At 28.4% G+C, this 18,090-nt stretch overlaps 3 protein-coding genes and 1 long non-coding RNA gene across 4 annotated transcripts; all 4 read left to right on the top strand.

Moving 5' to 3' along the window:
• The first annotated feature begins 2,179 nt into the window (after nucleotides 1–2,179).
• LOC105253205 (proto-oncogene tyrosine-protein kinase ROS-like) lies at nucleotides 2,180–3,167 on the top strand. Its single transcript, XM_011261069.3, has 2 exons — nucleotides 2,180–2,385; nucleotides 2,528–3,167. Exons 1-2 carry the CDS (start codon nucleotides 2,261–2,263, stop codon nucleotides 3,165–3,167), a joined length of 765 nt encoding a protein of 254 aa, XP_011259371.2. The 5' UTR covers nucleotides 2,180–2,260.
• Nucleotides 3,168–4,068: 901 nt separating this feature from the next.
• On the top strand, nucleotides 4,069–6,515 carry LOC112639809. Its single transcript, XR_003123697.1, has 3 exons — nucleotides 4,069–4,869; nucleotides 6,206–6,295; nucleotides 6,428–6,515. It is a non-coding gene; the product is annotated as an uncharacterized LOC112639809 (long non-coding RNA).
• Nucleotides 6,516–7,989: 1,474 nt separating this feature from the next.
• LOC112639816 (proto-oncogene tyrosine-protein kinase ROS-like) lies at nucleotides 7,990–12,905 on the top strand. The gene is made up of 4 exons (XM_025414967.1): nucleotides 7,990–8,953; nucleotides 11,343–11,554; nucleotides 11,821–12,294; nucleotides 12,549–12,905. Exons 1-4 carry the CDS (start codon nucleotides 7,990–7,992, stop codon nucleotides 12,903–12,905), a joined length of 2,007 nt encoding a protein of 668 aa, XP_025270752.1.
• A 2,458-nt stretch (nucleotides 12,906–15,363) lies between these two features.
• On the top strand, nucleotides 15,364–17,402 carry LOC112639817. The gene is made up of 5 exons (XM_025414968.1): nucleotides 15,364–15,487; nucleotides 15,745–16,098; nucleotides 16,256–16,375; nucleotides 16,991–17,128; nucleotides 17,209–17,402. The coding sequence occupies exons 1-5, from the start codon at nucleotides 15,364–15,366 to the stop codon at nucleotides 17,400–17,402; spliced, it is 930 nt and encodes a 309-aa protein (XP_025270753.1).
• The last annotated feature ends 688 nt before the right edge of the window (nucleotides 17,403–18,090 follow it).

Raw genomic sequence — 18,090 nt, forward strand, 5'->3', positions numbered from 1 at the left:
TCGGTTTATATTATCATTTTCAGGATTTGATTGTTAAAAATATAAATATACGACATACGAGAAAAAACTTGACAAGAATATAAATAAAAGAATATATATAATTTCTATGACTAATATTTAATAACTGTAAAGAAACAATATTTGTAACCTTTTTATGCTTGAAGTACAAACATTAATATAACTTTAGTAATATTGGCAAATTTTTGAAAAGAAATTTAAGTTATGGTAAAATTGAGAAAAGTTAACTAACCTATCATAAAAAAGAATCAAATCGTTAGACAAAATTGATTTAATAATTGCAAAGAACTACACTTTCGCTTCTATTACTTGCTAAAAGCTATTATGAATCGTCATTGACTGTTGTTAACCTATATTGGTTGATTTTCTTTTTGATATGATGAGTGTTTGATATACAAGATGTTTTAAATAAAAAATAAAAAATACAGTTTACAATATGAATAAAACTACATCGCATTGAATATATATCATTTAGAAATGATTTATATCAAATCGGTATTATTAAGAAAACAAAAAACAAATGGTAATTTTTCTTTTCTTTTTTTAATTTTATAATTTATATAATTTATCATTAAAAGCACCAGAAACAATCGCTTCAATGATATTCATTTTATAATTCTTTTCGTATGTTGCACTTCATGAAGAATATTTCAATGTCCGAGAAAAATAATCATCATATAATAAATTTCAAATCTGAACGGAGTCATTCTGATAGTACTGTGAGAAATGAGCGAGAAGTTGATGAAGTTACACTTGCAAATATTTCTACAATTCCAGAATCTATCGGTAAGTTACAAAAAAATGCATCAAACATTAATAATATAATCTATGACGAAAAAGTGTAAATATAATTTAAATTTAAGAAAGAGTGGAAATCAAATCTAAAAATATCTTTTAGTCGTGAAAAAAATATAAATTCTATTTTGTCGAAAAAGGAAATAAAAAGGCATAATACAAACATAACATTCTACATAAAAATTGTCATGATTTAAGGCAAAGTCAATTTTATTTATTTGCTAATTGGTTTTAAAGCAATCGCAAATATTATACTTTTGATTTCTTAAGTTACAGGAATTTTTCGAAAAGTACTTCAAAGTTATTTATTCGTTTTTGGCACGAATTAACGATTACTTTTCCAAATCTTAAATGAAAAAAATTCTTATATTATTTTTTTAAGGTCAATATTGTGTTAATTTCCATATTTTGTAGTTTGCTTTTTCATTTATTTTTTCTCTTTTCTTTACCCTGGTAGAAATTTTGATAGAGCGTTTGTATGTCACTGGCCAGCGTGCCACACTGCCACTTAAGGAGCGGCATAACACGCTGGTAAGAGCCATCCACGAAATCGTCACGTTTTGCCCGCTGGTGCCACGTTGAATTGAATTTTGAGTTGTACTAACATGGCATTAACATAGTCCTAGTAAGATATTGTCATAGAACATATGCGGAATTACTGTAGTATAGCATAATATTGTTTTACGAAAAAATACTACTGAACTATTTGACTATTCATAAAAAACTTCCCATACAGCACCATGTCGCCTAAAAATATTACTAAAACTGGAAAAAAAATTCTGAAATCTAACAAGGAAAAAAATTTGGAATCCCACAAAAATCCACATTATTTAAATATTTTTTTTTAAATTCAGTTTGTCAGAAATTAAACTAAATTAAATTGATAAAATGATGTTAAGAAGAAAACGTGGTTTACGCGCACACAATCAGAGAGCAATGGCTCTCTGATCGTGTACGTGAAAGTAGCGACCTTTTTTTGGCGATACTACTCACAAAAAAAAATATACTTTAGATCTCATGTGTGTACCAGTCCTTTATATACACTTCATAAAAAATTGAATACGAGTTTGGTTAAGTCTGGTGTCGCCGCATTGCGGCAAGAAACACTTGTCGCATATTGTGTTCTTTTAATGTTATCTTTTTTGATAAAGCGAAAAGATGTCTGAGCATCTGACGTGGCGCAAGTATGGGCCGCATCAGAAGCCCAGTCAAATTCAAATCTGCGCCTGTTTAATTTTATAATAATATTACGCCATTTATATATCGGCCGCGATCATGGTTCTAGTGTGGACATTTTCAATTTTTGAAAATAAGACTGTGACGTGGCAAACTTCCATTGCGCTGACAAGTGTTATGGCGCCGGCAAGGCAATTTCTATCAGGATATTTTCACATTAAATTGTTCTTTCTGATTTACTGAGATAATCCATTTAATCTTACATATAATTATGTTAACATGTACGATCTTAAAATCTATAGAAAGCAATTTCAGCAAGCCAACTTCTCTCAGAGCATTTGTACAATTCGACAATCAATTCACAGGAATAGTAAACGACATTTTTGTGACATTGAGGTAAAAAAATCTAAATTTTCAGTTTGTATTCTTTCATTTTTTTCTCTTTTTCTTAAATTCAACGACATATCTATATCAAAATGTTAATTCTGTTATAATTTTGTTAAATATAAAATGACTAAAATTTTATTTTTTTTTACAGATGGAACCAATCTGAATTTACCGATGAAATACAAAGGTACACAGTGCAATGTTTTGTTATGGAGGATTTAAAAAAGATTCAAATCTGCGACGATAAAAATATCACAATTACAACATTGGAGCACACGGTGCACAATCTTAAACCTAATACGACATATTATTTCCGAGTACGTGCACATACTGAAGTTATTGCTGGTCCTTACTCGGATTTAATCAATGTATCGACTACGCATGAAAATCCAATACCTAAATTATTATTAGTAACGAAAAATGGTATCGACATATTGGACTTAGATTCAAATACATATAAGATTCTCATTCGAATGCCCATACAAGATGTCGCTTACTGGGCCCAAGAATATAGAATTTATTGGATATCCCGAACAGACCTAATGACATTGAAGATTACTGAAAATAATAAAATCACAGAAATAGCTAACTTTGGTCATTATATGTATGATCTCTGCATTGACTGGGTAGCAAGAAATCTATATTTGACCTATTTCAACTTAGATTTTTACATTGCAAAATTCGATTTGACAATGTGGGAAAATGGCATAATTAAATTTGATAAGATTTTCAAATCAACTTATTCTATTTACTATTTAAATGTATCACCATCTATGGGGTACGTTTACTAAAGTATATCATTATTTTCAAAAAATAATTTTCCATTAAAGATTTATGCAAATTTGTAACTTTTCTATAATTTTACGTGGTTTTATAATTAAGATCATAAGTAAAAAAATAATAAGTTATTATAAGTTAGTTTTTCTGCCTAATTTGTACACTCAATAAGTTATTATATAATTATAAGAATTTCGAATTTTCTATTACATACAAGTTTCTGTTTTTGTTAAAATAATGTTTTATAATGAGTAAAATAAGTATATATTTTTTAGAATTTTATATTGCATATCATACATCAGTTTGGAGACTCGAGAATATAATATGATGAAATATCATCTCGATGGAAAAAACAAAAACAAATCTATTGTTCAGATAAATGAATCCTCTTGCCTATTTTATTATAAAGATCTTTTTCATGATATGATAATTGATAACAAGAATAATGAGAAGCCCTTACTTTACTATATGAATAGTTTTAGGATAATTGTCACAAACACTAACTTTTCTATGTGCAATACGATTTTACTCGCACAAAACATAAGTGATGACATCAGTTTCCAATCTATGACGATTGACAAAACAAACATTTACATTTTAGCATATGACCGTCAACGTACTCAATATATGTACGTTTCGAAAAAGAAATACTCAAGTCTCAAGAGCGTAAATATAGACGAATATGTTAAAAAGATAATAGGTTCAAATATATATTATATACATAAAATTTACGCTCTTGATAAATCTTCACAACCCCCTTCATATCCCCCAATGAGATGTCTGACACCTGACGAAAAAGTTTATAATTTTGAGAATGTGACTGCAACGGCAAACAGCATCATTGTAAATTTACCGGAGCCGGTTGTAAAGAGTGGATGCAAAAAATATAATTTACCAACTACTATATATACTATCTTTGTAAGCTATTGTTTAGACAATAATCTCAATAAGTCTGAAGAATTCAATGTGCTGACAGCCGAGCGATATTACGAGATTCAGAATTTAACACCATTTACAGAGTACAAGTTGAAGTTTACTATAAACAATTTTTACTTTGATCAATTATCAATAAATCCATTCAATTCGAACGTGATACCAATAAAAACTAATTTGGGCAAGCTTAATGTACCAGAAAACATAAATGTTTTAGCTTTGACGCCTACTATAGTAGTAGTTTATTGGATGCCACCCAAGAAATTGAACTGCGTGGTTGTGACTTACGAAGTGCATTGGAAGTCAGTGAACGACACGCAACAGCAGAAATAATTTATCAATGTGCCGAAACGTGTGGCAGATGGCAGATTTTTCACAAAGATTAACTTGTCGCTACCAGTACAAGATGACTTGATATACGTGCGTGTGTATCCAAGTAATTTCAGCGATTTCTACAACGAGAGCAAGATCGATCACATATACTCAGAACCAAACAATATTACTTTGAGCGAAGTCAACACAAATAGCATGGACATTTCATGGATCTCAAACGTCAATCCTACGGTCTTTCTTACATTAGAGTACAAAGAGGTTGCAACAGAAAAGTGGCAAACAACAAATTATGATAAAAAAAAATGAATTATAACAAAGAAGCAACTTATCATATTGGAAATTTACAATCGGGAACTTTATACAAGTTTCGCTTGATATTGATGTATTTCGAATATGAGGAAATTTTTATATGGCCGGCTGATGAAAGATTTATTTTTTCAACACTTAGCAGTAAGTAACTGAAAATACTCATACAGCACAATAAGATGGCATAGATATATTGAAGAATAATTTTATTGAAACATTGCAATATTGCAATAAACTATATATTATAGCAACATTGCAGTAGAATATATTTGAAAGAATGCAATGTTATTGCAACCATTTAATAATATTACATATAGAATATTCTTGTTTCTGACAGATAATATCTCGCATGCATATATGTATAATTAAATTCAAAAACTTAATATGAATAGAAGTTTCTAATGATTTCATATCTAATATAATATATTATAATTTATAAATTATATATATATATATATATATATATATATATATATATATTGTAATATTATATTTAAACATAATCATATAACTAAAATATAAAATATTATATTTTGGATATAAAATTACTTTAAACTTTTACTTATACGAATCACTTTTTTTACTTTAAATGTTTCATATATTGTTATAATGGGGTACAAATATATAAACATTAATTGGAATTCATTATACATTTATAACTAATTATAATTTTATTTAAAAAATTTCAAAAATACAATTACATATATTTGCATATGAAATATGCATAAAAATGCATCGAAAAGTAAAAATAAAAAATTATAATGTTTGATAAAATATTACCTATTCTCTTAATATAATTAAACAAATATATTAAAAATATATCTTTGAAAATCTATTAAAACCATATTTGTATGAGTGTATTGAAAATATATCATAAAATATATGTAACGATAATATAAAATGTTATTTATATTCTTTAATAGAAAAAAAAATGGCAATTTTTATCTTTAGCTTAGAATTATATTTTTTTACCTCGACTGATTATTTCTGTGCCATTAATTCATTTAACTTTGTGCAAAAAAATAAAATTCATCGCATATATACAATAAAAAAAAAAATAGATAGATATAAGAAAATATATTATTACATATATGTATATATATATGTGTGTGTGTGTGTGTGTATATATATATATTATTAATTTTCTACTTTGTTTTAAAGCAATCGCAAATATTGTATTATACTTCTGATTTCCTAAGCAATAGGAATTTCTCGAAAAGTACTTGTTATTTTATTAAAAGTTATTTATTTGTTTTTACCGTGAATTAACGATTACATTTCTAAATTTTAAATGACGCAAAAAATTTTGATATTACTTTTTAAAGGTCAATGCTGTCCTAATTTCCATATTTTATAGTTCACATGTATTTTTTCTCTTTCCTTTATTTTCACATTAAATTGTTCTTTCTGTGATTTACTGAAATAATCCACTTAATCTTATATATACTTATGTTAATATGTACGATCTTAAAATCTCTAGACAGCAGTTTGAACAAGCCAACATCTCTCAGAGCATTTGTACAATTCGAGAGTCAATTCACAGAGTAAACGACATTTTTGTAACATTGAGGTAAGGAATCTAAATTCTCAGTTTGTATTCTTTTATTTTTCTCTCTTTTTCTTAAATTCAGCAATATATCAAAATTAATTCTGTTATAATTTTGTTAAATATATAATGACTAAAATTTTATTTGTTTTACAGATGGAACCAATCTGAATTTACCGATAAAGTAATACAAGGATACACGGTGCAATGTTGTTTTATCGACTTAAAAGAGATTCAAATCTGCGACGATAAAAATATCACAATTACAACATTGGAGCACACGGTGCACAATCTTAAACCTAATACGACATATTATTTCTGAGTACGTGCGTATACTAAAATTGTTGCTGGACCTTACACGGACTTAATCAATGTGTCGACTACACATGAAAATCCAATAACTAATTATACTCACAACGAATCAAGATATCCAAATATGGGACGTGGATTTAAACATCTTTACTAATTTTGGAATGTCGCCACAGTACGTATACTGATAAAAAAAATAGTTAAAATTATGAAATTATTTTTGACACTATAAAGTTAAAGTTATTATTACTACGCACAAGTTTATTATTAACATTATAGCACAAGTTTATTATCAACATTATAGTAGTAATAATTATAAAATTAGAAATCTCAATTTTTTAAATATACTATTATAGTTGGCTCCTTTTTTAGATCAGAATTAAAAGATGTCGCTTATTCGATACAAGAATATAGAATTTATTGGATAACCCGAAGAGACCTAATGACATTGAAAATTAATGAAAAAAATATCACAAAAATAGCTAGCTTTGATCATGATCTACATGATCTCTGCATTGACTGGGTAGCAAGAAATCTATATTTGACCTATCAAGAGTCAGACTACTCTTACATTGTAAAGTTCGACTTAACAATGTGGGAAAATGGCATAATTAAATTTGATAATATTTTGAAAAAAAACATTGTTAATGACTATTTAAATGTATTATCGTCTATGGGGTACGTCTACCGTTCACCTGAAAAAAAACAATTTTTCATTAAAGATTTATGCAAATTTGTAATTTTTTTATAATACGTATTTTACGTATTTTACGTAGTTTTATAATTAAGATCATAAGTAAAAAGACATAATAAGTTATTATATAATTATGAGAATTTCGAATTTTTACTATATATAAGTTTTTGTTTTTGTTAAAATAATGTTTTATAATGAGTAAAATAATTATATATTTTTTAGAATTTTATATTACACATCATACAATTGGGCAACTAAAAAATATGATATGATAAAATATGATTTCGATGGAAAAAACGAGCAAATTGTTGAGATAAATACTTTCATTCACCCAATTTATTATATAAAGCCTTTTAGTAATATGATAATTGATAATATGAATAATGAAGAGTTAATTTACTGGTTAAATGATTGGAGTATAATTATAACAGACATTAATATTTCTAAGTTCAATCAGATTTTACACAAAGAAGACATAAGTGATGACATCAAATTCCAATCTATGACGATTGACAAAACAAACATTTACATTTTAGCTTTATATAATTCTCAATGTAAGTCTGTTTATACTCTCTACGTTTTGAAAAAGAAATATGCAAGTCTCAAGAGCGTCCCAAATGCATACAAATATGTTAAAAAGATACCAATAAGCTCAGATCAAAATGTATTTTATAAAATTTACGCTTTTGATAAATCTTCACAACCCTATCCTTCAATGAGATGTCTGACACCTGACGAAAAAGTTTATAATTTTGAGAATGTGACTGCAACGGCAAACAGCATCATTGTAAATTTACCGGAGCCGGTTGTAAAGAGTGGATGCAAAAAATATAATTTACCAACTACTATATATACTATCTTTGTAAGCTATTGTTTAGACAATAACCTCAACAAGTCTGAAGAATTCAATGTGCTGACAGATGAGCGATATTACAAGATTCAGAATTTAACACCATTTACAGAGTACAAGTTGAAGTTTACTATAAGCAATTTTTACTTTGATCAATTATCAATAAATCCATTCAATTCGAACGTGATATCAATAAAAACTAATTTGGGCAAGCTTAATGTACCAGAAAACATAAGTGTTTTAGCTTTGACGCCTACTATAGCAGTAGTTTATTGGATGCCACCCAAGAAATTGAACTGCGTGGTTGTGACTTACGAAGTGCATTGGAAGTCAGTGAACGACACGCAACAGCAGAAACAATTTATCAATGTGCCGAAACGTGTGGCAGATGGCAGATTTTTCACAAAGATTAACTTGTCGCTACCAGTACAAGATGACTTGATATACGTGCGTATGTATCCAAGTAAATTCAGCGATTTCTACAACGAGAGCAAGATAGATCACATATACTCAGAACCAAATAATATTACTTTGAGCGGGGTCAACATAAATAGCATAAACATTTCATGGATCTCAAACATCAATCTTACGGTCCTTCTTACACTAAAGTACAAAGAGGTTGCAACAGAAAACAACGAATGGCAAACAACGAAAACAACGAATGATACTAGAACGAATTATAACGAAGAAGCAACTTACCATATCGAAAATTTACAGTCAGAAACTGAATACAAATTTCGCTTGATATTGAGATATCCCGAATATGACGAAACTTTTACATGGCCGACTGATGAAAGATTTATTTTTTCAACACGTGGTAGCAAACGTGGTAAGCAAATGAAAATACCCATACAGCACAATAAGATTGCAGATATATTGAAAAATAATTTCATTGAAACATTGCAAATTGATTGCGAAACTTTGTTGAGTCATTGTTATAAGAATGTGATAAAGTTAAGATATCCGCTTTTTGCAATGAAACATTGTAGTTATATTATGTTTTAATATATTGAAAAGAATGCAATGTTATTACAATCATTTAATAATATTATGTATAAAATATTTTTGTTTTTGATGGATAAATATCTTGAAAACATATAATTAAATTAAAAAACTCGATATAAATAGAAGTTTACAATATCTAAGATAATATATTGTAAAATTATATTTAAACGTAATCATATAAAATATGTTTTTATACAAAATTACTTTAAACTCTTACTTACGAATCATTTTTTTTATTTCAAATGTTCTATACAGGGTGACCCATTTTAACTTAGGCAGCCAAATAACTCGAAAAATAAGCACACTACGAAAAAATGGTTACAATCAAAATTTCGTCATTTCGAGGGGGACGTACAATGACGTTAAAATCAGCCCCCCCACCCCTCCCCCTGGGCGGTGAGGGGGGGCAAGTTTGAAATCTTAAATGGAACCCCCTATTTTTCATTGCATATTCTTGTAGCTTATCTCGAGAGCTTTCCAAAACACTATAATTAAGTACCTTTTTATTAAGTACTTTTTGAGTTATAAAGCTTGAAATAATTTTTTAATTTTACATAAACCATAAAATATCTAGTAAACCATTCATTTTTCGATTATCTTACCTTCATACTTTTATGTACAAAATAATGAGAGGAATCAATTGGTGTAAAGAAAACACATAGTTGTTTCTAAGAAAAAATATGTAATTTGCAATTAACAATTCTATATTTTTTCTTAAAAACAACTATATGTTTTCTTTACACCAATTGATTCCTCTCATTATTTTGTACATAAAAGTATGAAGGTAAGATAATCGAAAAATGAATGGTTTACTAGATATTTTATGGTTTATGTAAAATTAAAAAATTATTTCAAGCTTTATAACTCAAAAAGTACTTAATAAAAAGGTACTTAATTATAGTGTTTTGGAAAGCTCTCGAGATAAGCTACAAGAATATGCAATGAAAAATAGGGGGTTCCATTTAAGATTTCAAACTTGCTCCCCCTCACCGCCCAGGGGGAGGGGTGGGGGGGCTGATTTTAACGTCATTGTACGTCCCCCTCGAAATGACGAAATTTTGATTCTAACCATTTTTTCGTAGTGTGCTTATTTTTCGAGTTATTTGGCTGCCTAAGTTAAAATGGGTCACCCTGTATACTCTTATAATACATACTTTATATATATATCTTTCTCTAATGATTAATTACTGTTTATACACATATAAACATTAGTTATAAAATTAATTAAACATTACTAATTATATTTTTATTTAAAAATTTTAAAAATCCGTTATATTTATATTTATTTGTATGAGAAAAACATAAAAATAAATTGAAAAATAAAATAATAGATATCTATTAAAAATATCTATTCTTATATAATAAAAAGATATCGTATTCGTAGATAAAGTAAAAATATATGATAAAATATATTTTAACATTGTTATAAAATGTTATCTATATTTTAATAAAAGAATAGAAATGCTTATCATTAGCTTAGAATTGTATTTACTCGATATTTACTGATATTATTTCTGTGTCATTAATTCGTTTGACTTCTGAAAAAAAGTAAAATTCATCCCATATATATAAATCTAAAAATATATATTATTACATTATTTTTATAGATAAATTAAAGGGTGTTATAGTTTCCCCAATGGTTCCAAAATATCAATATTACATTGCTAATACCCAATTCATATTTTGTTAATTTATATTTCTACAATGTTTGTGTAATGTTGCATTTCAATTTGTGATATTGCAATATTGTTGCAAAGTACTAACATTCTGAGCTGCATAGATATTATAATATGATATACTAATATTTTTAGATGTGAATAGGCCTAAAATTTAAAAAAATTAAATTTTTGTAATAAAGTTACAAGTAAAAATAAATTTTTAAAAACATACACACACAAAGATATTAAAATTATATTTTTGCTTAATACAGATATTTCGGACACTACTGGAATAATAGCGGAAAAATATTACTTATTAATGATATTAAGTTTTATCGTTATAGTTACTATAATCTGCCTCTGCTACTTTTATTATTGTAAGTATTGTACATTTGATGTTGGTATCAACTTGAATTGTTGATTATACGTATATATCTAATATAATATCTAAAAATTTACTAAAAATAGTAATTTAGTTATATAAAAGTAAACGAATAAATTTACTGAAAAACGAAAAATTTTATATTGTTACATAATTAAGTCGAAATTTTATAGCAATATATCGTCAACGCAAAAGTAATAATGATTTGATTACAATGACCGATATAGAATTGGAGATTCCACATGAAATATGTTGCGAATACACTCAATTGAATACGATTTACAGTCCTATGATACATTATAATCCGGATGAATGTGCAATAACTAAAATTGCACGTAAACAGATTATATTTGGAAAAATTATTGGTAGCGGCACATTCGGAATGGTAAAAATTTATGTTTTCAAGCAATGTTTCAAATTAATTTCTGAATCAACAAAACAGATATGTATTTTCTAATAAAGATACAAATTATATAAATTTTTATAATAGATTATAAGTAATATAAAATTTGGATGAGACAACAAACATTCACTTTACTATATATTTTTCGTTAAATTATTTAATATAAAGTGAAATATAATATTACTTGACATTAAACTATACATTTTCTAATAAAGTACGCATGTAAATTTGTGTGAAATATTTCGCAGGTGTATCAAGGAAATGTGAAAAACTTAGAAAGTTCGGGCACAGAGATATCCGTTGCAATAAAAACGCTTCGGAAAGATCCTCCTTTCCATGAGAAAAAGAAATTGTTAAAGGAAGCCGAGCTTATGAATCGTTTTCGACACAAACATATATTAAGATTGTTGGGCGTTTGTTTAAATGGGATTTCTCCGTTTCTAGTGTTGGAATTAATGAAAACTGGTGATCTGTCAAGATATTTGAGAGATTGTCGAAATTTGGAAGCGTCAGATTCGCACGCTCTGCGTTTGCAAGATTTGTTCGCCATGTGCGAAGATGTTACGCGAGGTTGTTGCTACTTGGAAGAATTGCGTTTCGTACATAGAGATCTAGCGTGTCGCAATTGTTTAGTATCTTCGAGAAATCGCGATAATCGTATTATCAAAATTGGAGATTTTGGATTAGCTAGAAATATCTACAATGATGATTATTATCGCATGGTAAATACAATTATTAAAAAAAATTAAAAAATGAATTCTTTTGAAAATACTTTCCATTTTTTTATCATAATAGTATCGTGCATTGTTTCTTCAAGTAATATGGAATATGAATAGTTTTTATTTATATATAGCAAGAGATAACGTTTTTCTTTTTGCACATATTGTAAAAATGAATAACTTGAACCAGAAAATTAAATTAGAACATAGAAAATTTTTGTTTTAATGTCTTAATTTTTGTTAAAATCATGTTTTAGAGAGGAGAAGATTTGCTTCCTATTCGCTGGATGGCACCCGAATCTTTGATGATCGGAATATTTACTTCTCGAAGAGATGTTTGGTCATTTGGTGTTTTAATGTGGGAAATTACATCGTTGGGTGAACAACCTTATGTTGCCAAGACTTATGCGGAAGTGATAAATTATGTACTTGCTGGGAACAGGTTGCCGATGCCTCTTAACTGTCCGTCCGCATTGTACCAGTTGATGCTACGTTGCTGGAGTGCAGCGGATGCTAGACCAAATTTCGAATTTTTTCTGAAAAATATTATAGCATTAAGAAAGAACATAGAAGATACCTTACTGAGTCCAGTCGATATTCTTTATCCGATATAATTAAATTAATGTTTCTTTTCTTTTCCGAACGATTCGATAAATCTTAATGTAGGAAAAATATATAGATGTTGCAAAATATTGTAAATGTCTCTTCTTTTATATAAAATATAAAGAACTTATATGTTACCATTCTATTATAGCCATTATTTATATATTTTTATATTAATTTCGATATTAGTATAATATTTTTAAGCTTAATGTGCTTTAATTAAATTATAAAATTTTATATAATTACAAAATAGTATTATTATTAATATTATTATTTTTAATAGGTTGTATGCAAACAGTCTTTTAGTTTCTAATCATTTCCAATCGCATTTCTATCCAATATATTTTCTTCGAGTTCTTGAATTGTTATTATGGTTTATTGTATTCCTTTGTTTTAACATAAAGATTATCATCACTTGTCATGTTTATTCCTTTCTGTGGAGTTCTTCGGAATATTTAAATCTCTCATGTTTAAGATATATTCAAATCACTGCAATTGCCTTTTATCTGTTTTCTCGATTACTATCTCTTTTTCTTTTATTTTATTCAAAAATATTAATGTAATTAATATAATATATTAATTAACATATAATTTATTACGCGAAAATGTCCAAAATATACATATAATACGAAATTTAGTAAAAATTTTTATATAGTTTAGACAAGCTTGATAAGCGATGATTAATTACGCGACATTTATCATTAATAATCGATATGCAATAATAGAATATAATAAGTAGAATAATAGAATAATAGAATATAATAACAGCCTAATTCTTTATCTATTTATTAATTTGTTAGAATATAATAAGTTTTATATAACGTATGCAATAATAGACTTTAATTTTATATATATATATATAATAATTTTATTAATGACTCTTTTGATCACAATTATTTACGTTACATAAAATTAAAGTCTATTATTACTATATATATATATATATATATATATATATATATATAGTAATAATAGACTTTAATTTTATGTAACGTAAATAATTGTGATCAAAAGAGTCATTAATAAAATTATTGATCATTTCTTCGATTGTAGAAGAAAGTATTTGCATTATTGGCGCCTTTTGTATAGATTATCAAAGAAAATATTCAAATCGCGAAAAAATAAAATGAGCTTCGATGTAAATCGACAATTAAATTACAAAAGAAATCGCGATTTAAAATTTACGAGAAAACGCGACGAATAAATAAATCGATAATATTCAAAATATTCATATTGCGTATAATTTTTATAATATAATAATCGAAGCCATCAGATATGCAGGTGACAAATCGGTAATAAAAAGAAGATCGATTTTAAAAATGGAGAAAGATTAACATTTTATTTCTATATCAGATTTCGCAGAATCAATTTATGAAGAAAAATTAAGTGATCCATTGAACGTCAGGAACTTTACTGTAGGAGGAAACGAATCCCGGATCTTCCGCATTATTCTCAATAGTAATGATTTCAATAATAAATCAACAACAATTATCCCTCGTCATTATTTTCAATTCACGAAATTGATATTCACGTCAGAAAACATGTTCTTTCATGATTAAGAAATATAATTCTTTATTTCATGATTACGTACGATTTATAAATAATATTATAAATATTAAAATCCTTGCATCATTAGAGTTTGTGTTGAATGTGCGAACACATATAATAATTTTCGGGTACCTTTTCACGCGCGCGAGATGAATCGAACCCAATAACAGCAAGATTTAAAATTTCAGTTGGAGTAGTTTTCAAAAAATAAATCAAATAATTTTAAATAATTTTAATTCTAGAATAATTCTCTAGATTCTTATTCTTATAACGTTTAAATTAATAATTCTTTTTCTTTCAATCAATATCTTATTGATACAATCTTATTGATACCCATTCGATTTGTCTCGAAATTTTTAAGTATTCGCACATTTTATGTAACATTCATATATCATTTCGCGAATATATAATATACATATAATATTAATAAAAATTATAAAAATATTTTGGATACGTTAATTTCTGCATATATTTTATATTATGCATACATATATGTTAGAAAAAGCGTGTTCAATGACGTTGTGCTTTTATTATTAACGACATCTGTATTTTGTCTAATTAATTTTTTTTCCGCTATGTCCTGCATTGTCGCTTGCATATATACTTTTCGTAGCTTTTACCCTCTTGTATCGATTGCTTTTACTGTGTTCATTATCAGTTAACTTACTTGTTTTTCTTAGCTTTTGTGTTCTTAATACATAGTTATTATAATCCTCTAATAGATATATGTACCTTTGAGTTTGCTACTTTTTTCCTTAACACATAGTTTTTCCTTAACAGATTATGAGACTTAAGAATTGTGCTAGTCGACATATTTGTGTTTTGAGGTTATAATAAAACGTGTCGAAAATTTGCAAAGACATAATTATTGGAAGGTTATTAAGTGAAATCGATTCGCTAGTAACGATTATAAAGAGAACAATGGCTGATGAAAATTTAATCCGAGATATTCAAGTAACGAAGCTTTCAAAGGCAACGTATAACCGCTGGAAGATTGAAATTCGAGACGCTCTGGAAAGTCATCGAATATGGGAAGTCGCTAGTGGTATTATAATTAAACCGGAAGAAGTAAGTAATGATATAGTGGTCTTGTAAATAAAAAAGACATTGAAGATTGGAAAGTAAAGGACAGTAAGGCTCGCTCGATCATTTGATCAACGTTAGATGATACGACGTTCGATCAAGTATGTGATTGTGAATCATCGGCAGACATCATGAAGAGAATTAAAGCTGTTTTTGAACCAAAAACGTTAAATGTTTTACTAGAACTGTTTTACTTACGTGAGTTTTTTGGTTACTCAGGGAAATCAGATAATACGGTTGGTTCTTTTGTAGCAGGTCTTAAAGTCATAGTACGTCGAATTGAAGCGCTAGAGTCAGAAGATTTTGGTAAAAGTTTCAATGAAAAACTCATGATGGCAAAAATTCTTGGATGTCTACCGAAAGATTTTAATAATTTTGTTACAAGCTGGTCACTTCTTTCAGAAGACGTATCACTAGAGTCTTTCTTAGAAAAGCTCACAAATGCAGAAAGAAATATTACAGAACGTCTGGACGATATATCCCATGAAGCTTTCAAGGCTCAATCTAAGTCAACGAACAGTCAAGATAAGAAAGCAGTCAACAAGAAGTTCCAGGGAAAGTGTCATAAATGTGGTAAAAAACATGCAGCAAGATTGCTGGTCAAAATTAGAAAAGTCGGAAAAATCAGAATCTACAGAAAATAAGAAAGCGTCGAAAAATCATAAAGACGAGAGCAGCTTATCAGCATCATCTGTTTTTAACGAGAATGATAGTAATCGAATCGTTGCAGATTCGGGAGCAAGCGTTCATTTAACAAGAAATATGGAATGGTTTTCGTCGCTACGTAAACTTGCTTCACCGTTAGTGCTAAATGCTGCTAGCGGTCAAACTCTTCTGGCAACTCATGTTGGTAACATTGAAATTGAAAAATCAATCAATGGAAAGACATGGGAAAGAAGAACATGGGAAAATGTATACTATTCAGAGAAGATGAACAGTGAATCGCTGATTTCGACAATTTTTATGGAAAAGACAAAAAGATACAGCTTCTACCATGGAGAGAGCATCATGCGTTTGATGAATGAACAAAAAATAATATTAAGTGGAAAAAGAATTGGAAATCAGTATGTTCTTTTTATTCGAGTGAAACCACCATTGATTTCTGCAAAAGTAGCGCAATCGTTTGGACTATGGCATCAACGGCTTGGTCACGTAAGTAACAATGTGATACGAGCAATGTCGAAAAATAATCTTACAAATGGATTTGAAGTAATTTTCACAGAAAGAAATGATTGCGATTCATGCCATTTTGGAAAACAAACAGTCAATCCACATCCAATTCGAAGAAGGCGAGATTGTCTGCCTGGTCAGCGTTTTCATTCGGATGTCTGTCATATTGGAATAACATCGTGGAATAAATGCAAATACTTCCTGATATTAAAAGACGAAGCATCTGCTTATCGTAGAGTGTTTTTCATGAAAACAAAAGATGAAGTATCTGACATACTAAAACAATTCTTCATAGATGCAGAAAGAGAAACAAGAAGAAAAGCAATTTCTTTGAGAACGGATAATGGAACTGAATATATTAATCAAAATGTAAAAGAAGTTCTTAAGTCTATGGGCATTATTCACGAGTTATCACCGCCTAATGTCAAACAATGTAATGATATGGCAGAAGATCGATGATACGAGAAAATCGAACATTGTGTGATACTACTAGATCTTTGTTGTTTGATACAGATTTGTCTAAAATGGATCATCACTTACTCTGGACAGAAGCTGTTGGGACAGCAGCATATCTTCGTAATCGAGTGCCAAATCGAGGATTCACGAATACGACTCCATACTACGAATGGTATGGAAAGAAGCCTGATGTTTCTCATCTTCGAGTTTTTGGTGCAAAGGCTTTCGTACGTATTCCAGATTCACAATGAGAAGAAAAATGGATCCTAAGACTAGGAAGGTAATATTTGTAGGATATGATCGTTTGACTGATAAAATTTATCGTGTTTTTGATCCTGTAAAGAAGGTCGTCGAAAGAGTCTCTGATGTTAGAATACAAGATATTACGGATGCAAATAGTCAAGTATTATTTCCTCTGCCGTCTAATGAACTAGAAGAGGATTTTGAGGAATCTTCTGCTGAGTTATCGTATTCAGAAAACAATGAGGATAAAGCGGACTCAGATGATTGTCTTATACAGGAAATAGAAGATGATACAAATGAAGAGTCGTCCTTAGGAAAGAAGAAGAGAGGACGACCAGTTGGCTCAAAGAATTTTGAGAAACCACTTCCTGCCACAGATAGAGAATTAAGAAGTAAAACAAACAAGGCAGCATGTATTGCTGCAATGAAAGTATCGATGGATCCAGTTTCTTATGAAGATGCGATTTCCAGAGAAGATGCTGATTTATGGAGAAAGGCAATGGATGAAGAAATATCATCATTAATAAAGAATCAAGCATGGACTTTAAAAAAATTGCCCAAAGACTGATCTACAGTCTCCTGTCGCTGAGTTTTTAAGTCGAAATTAAATACGGAGCGATAGAACGTTATAAAGCAAGACTAGTCGCCCGAGGATTTAATCAAACTAAAGGAGTAGATTATTTTGACACTTTCTCA

Source organism: Camponotus floridanus, unplaced genomic scaffold (genome assembly GCF_003227725.1).
Source record: "Camponotus floridanus strain SB8 unplaced genomic scaffold, Cflo_v7.5 scaffold92, whole genome shotgun sequence".
In the NCBI taxonomy this organism is placed as follows: domain Eukaryota; kingdom Metazoa; phylum Arthropoda; class Insecta; order Hymenoptera; family Formicidae; genus Camponotus; species Camponotus floridanus.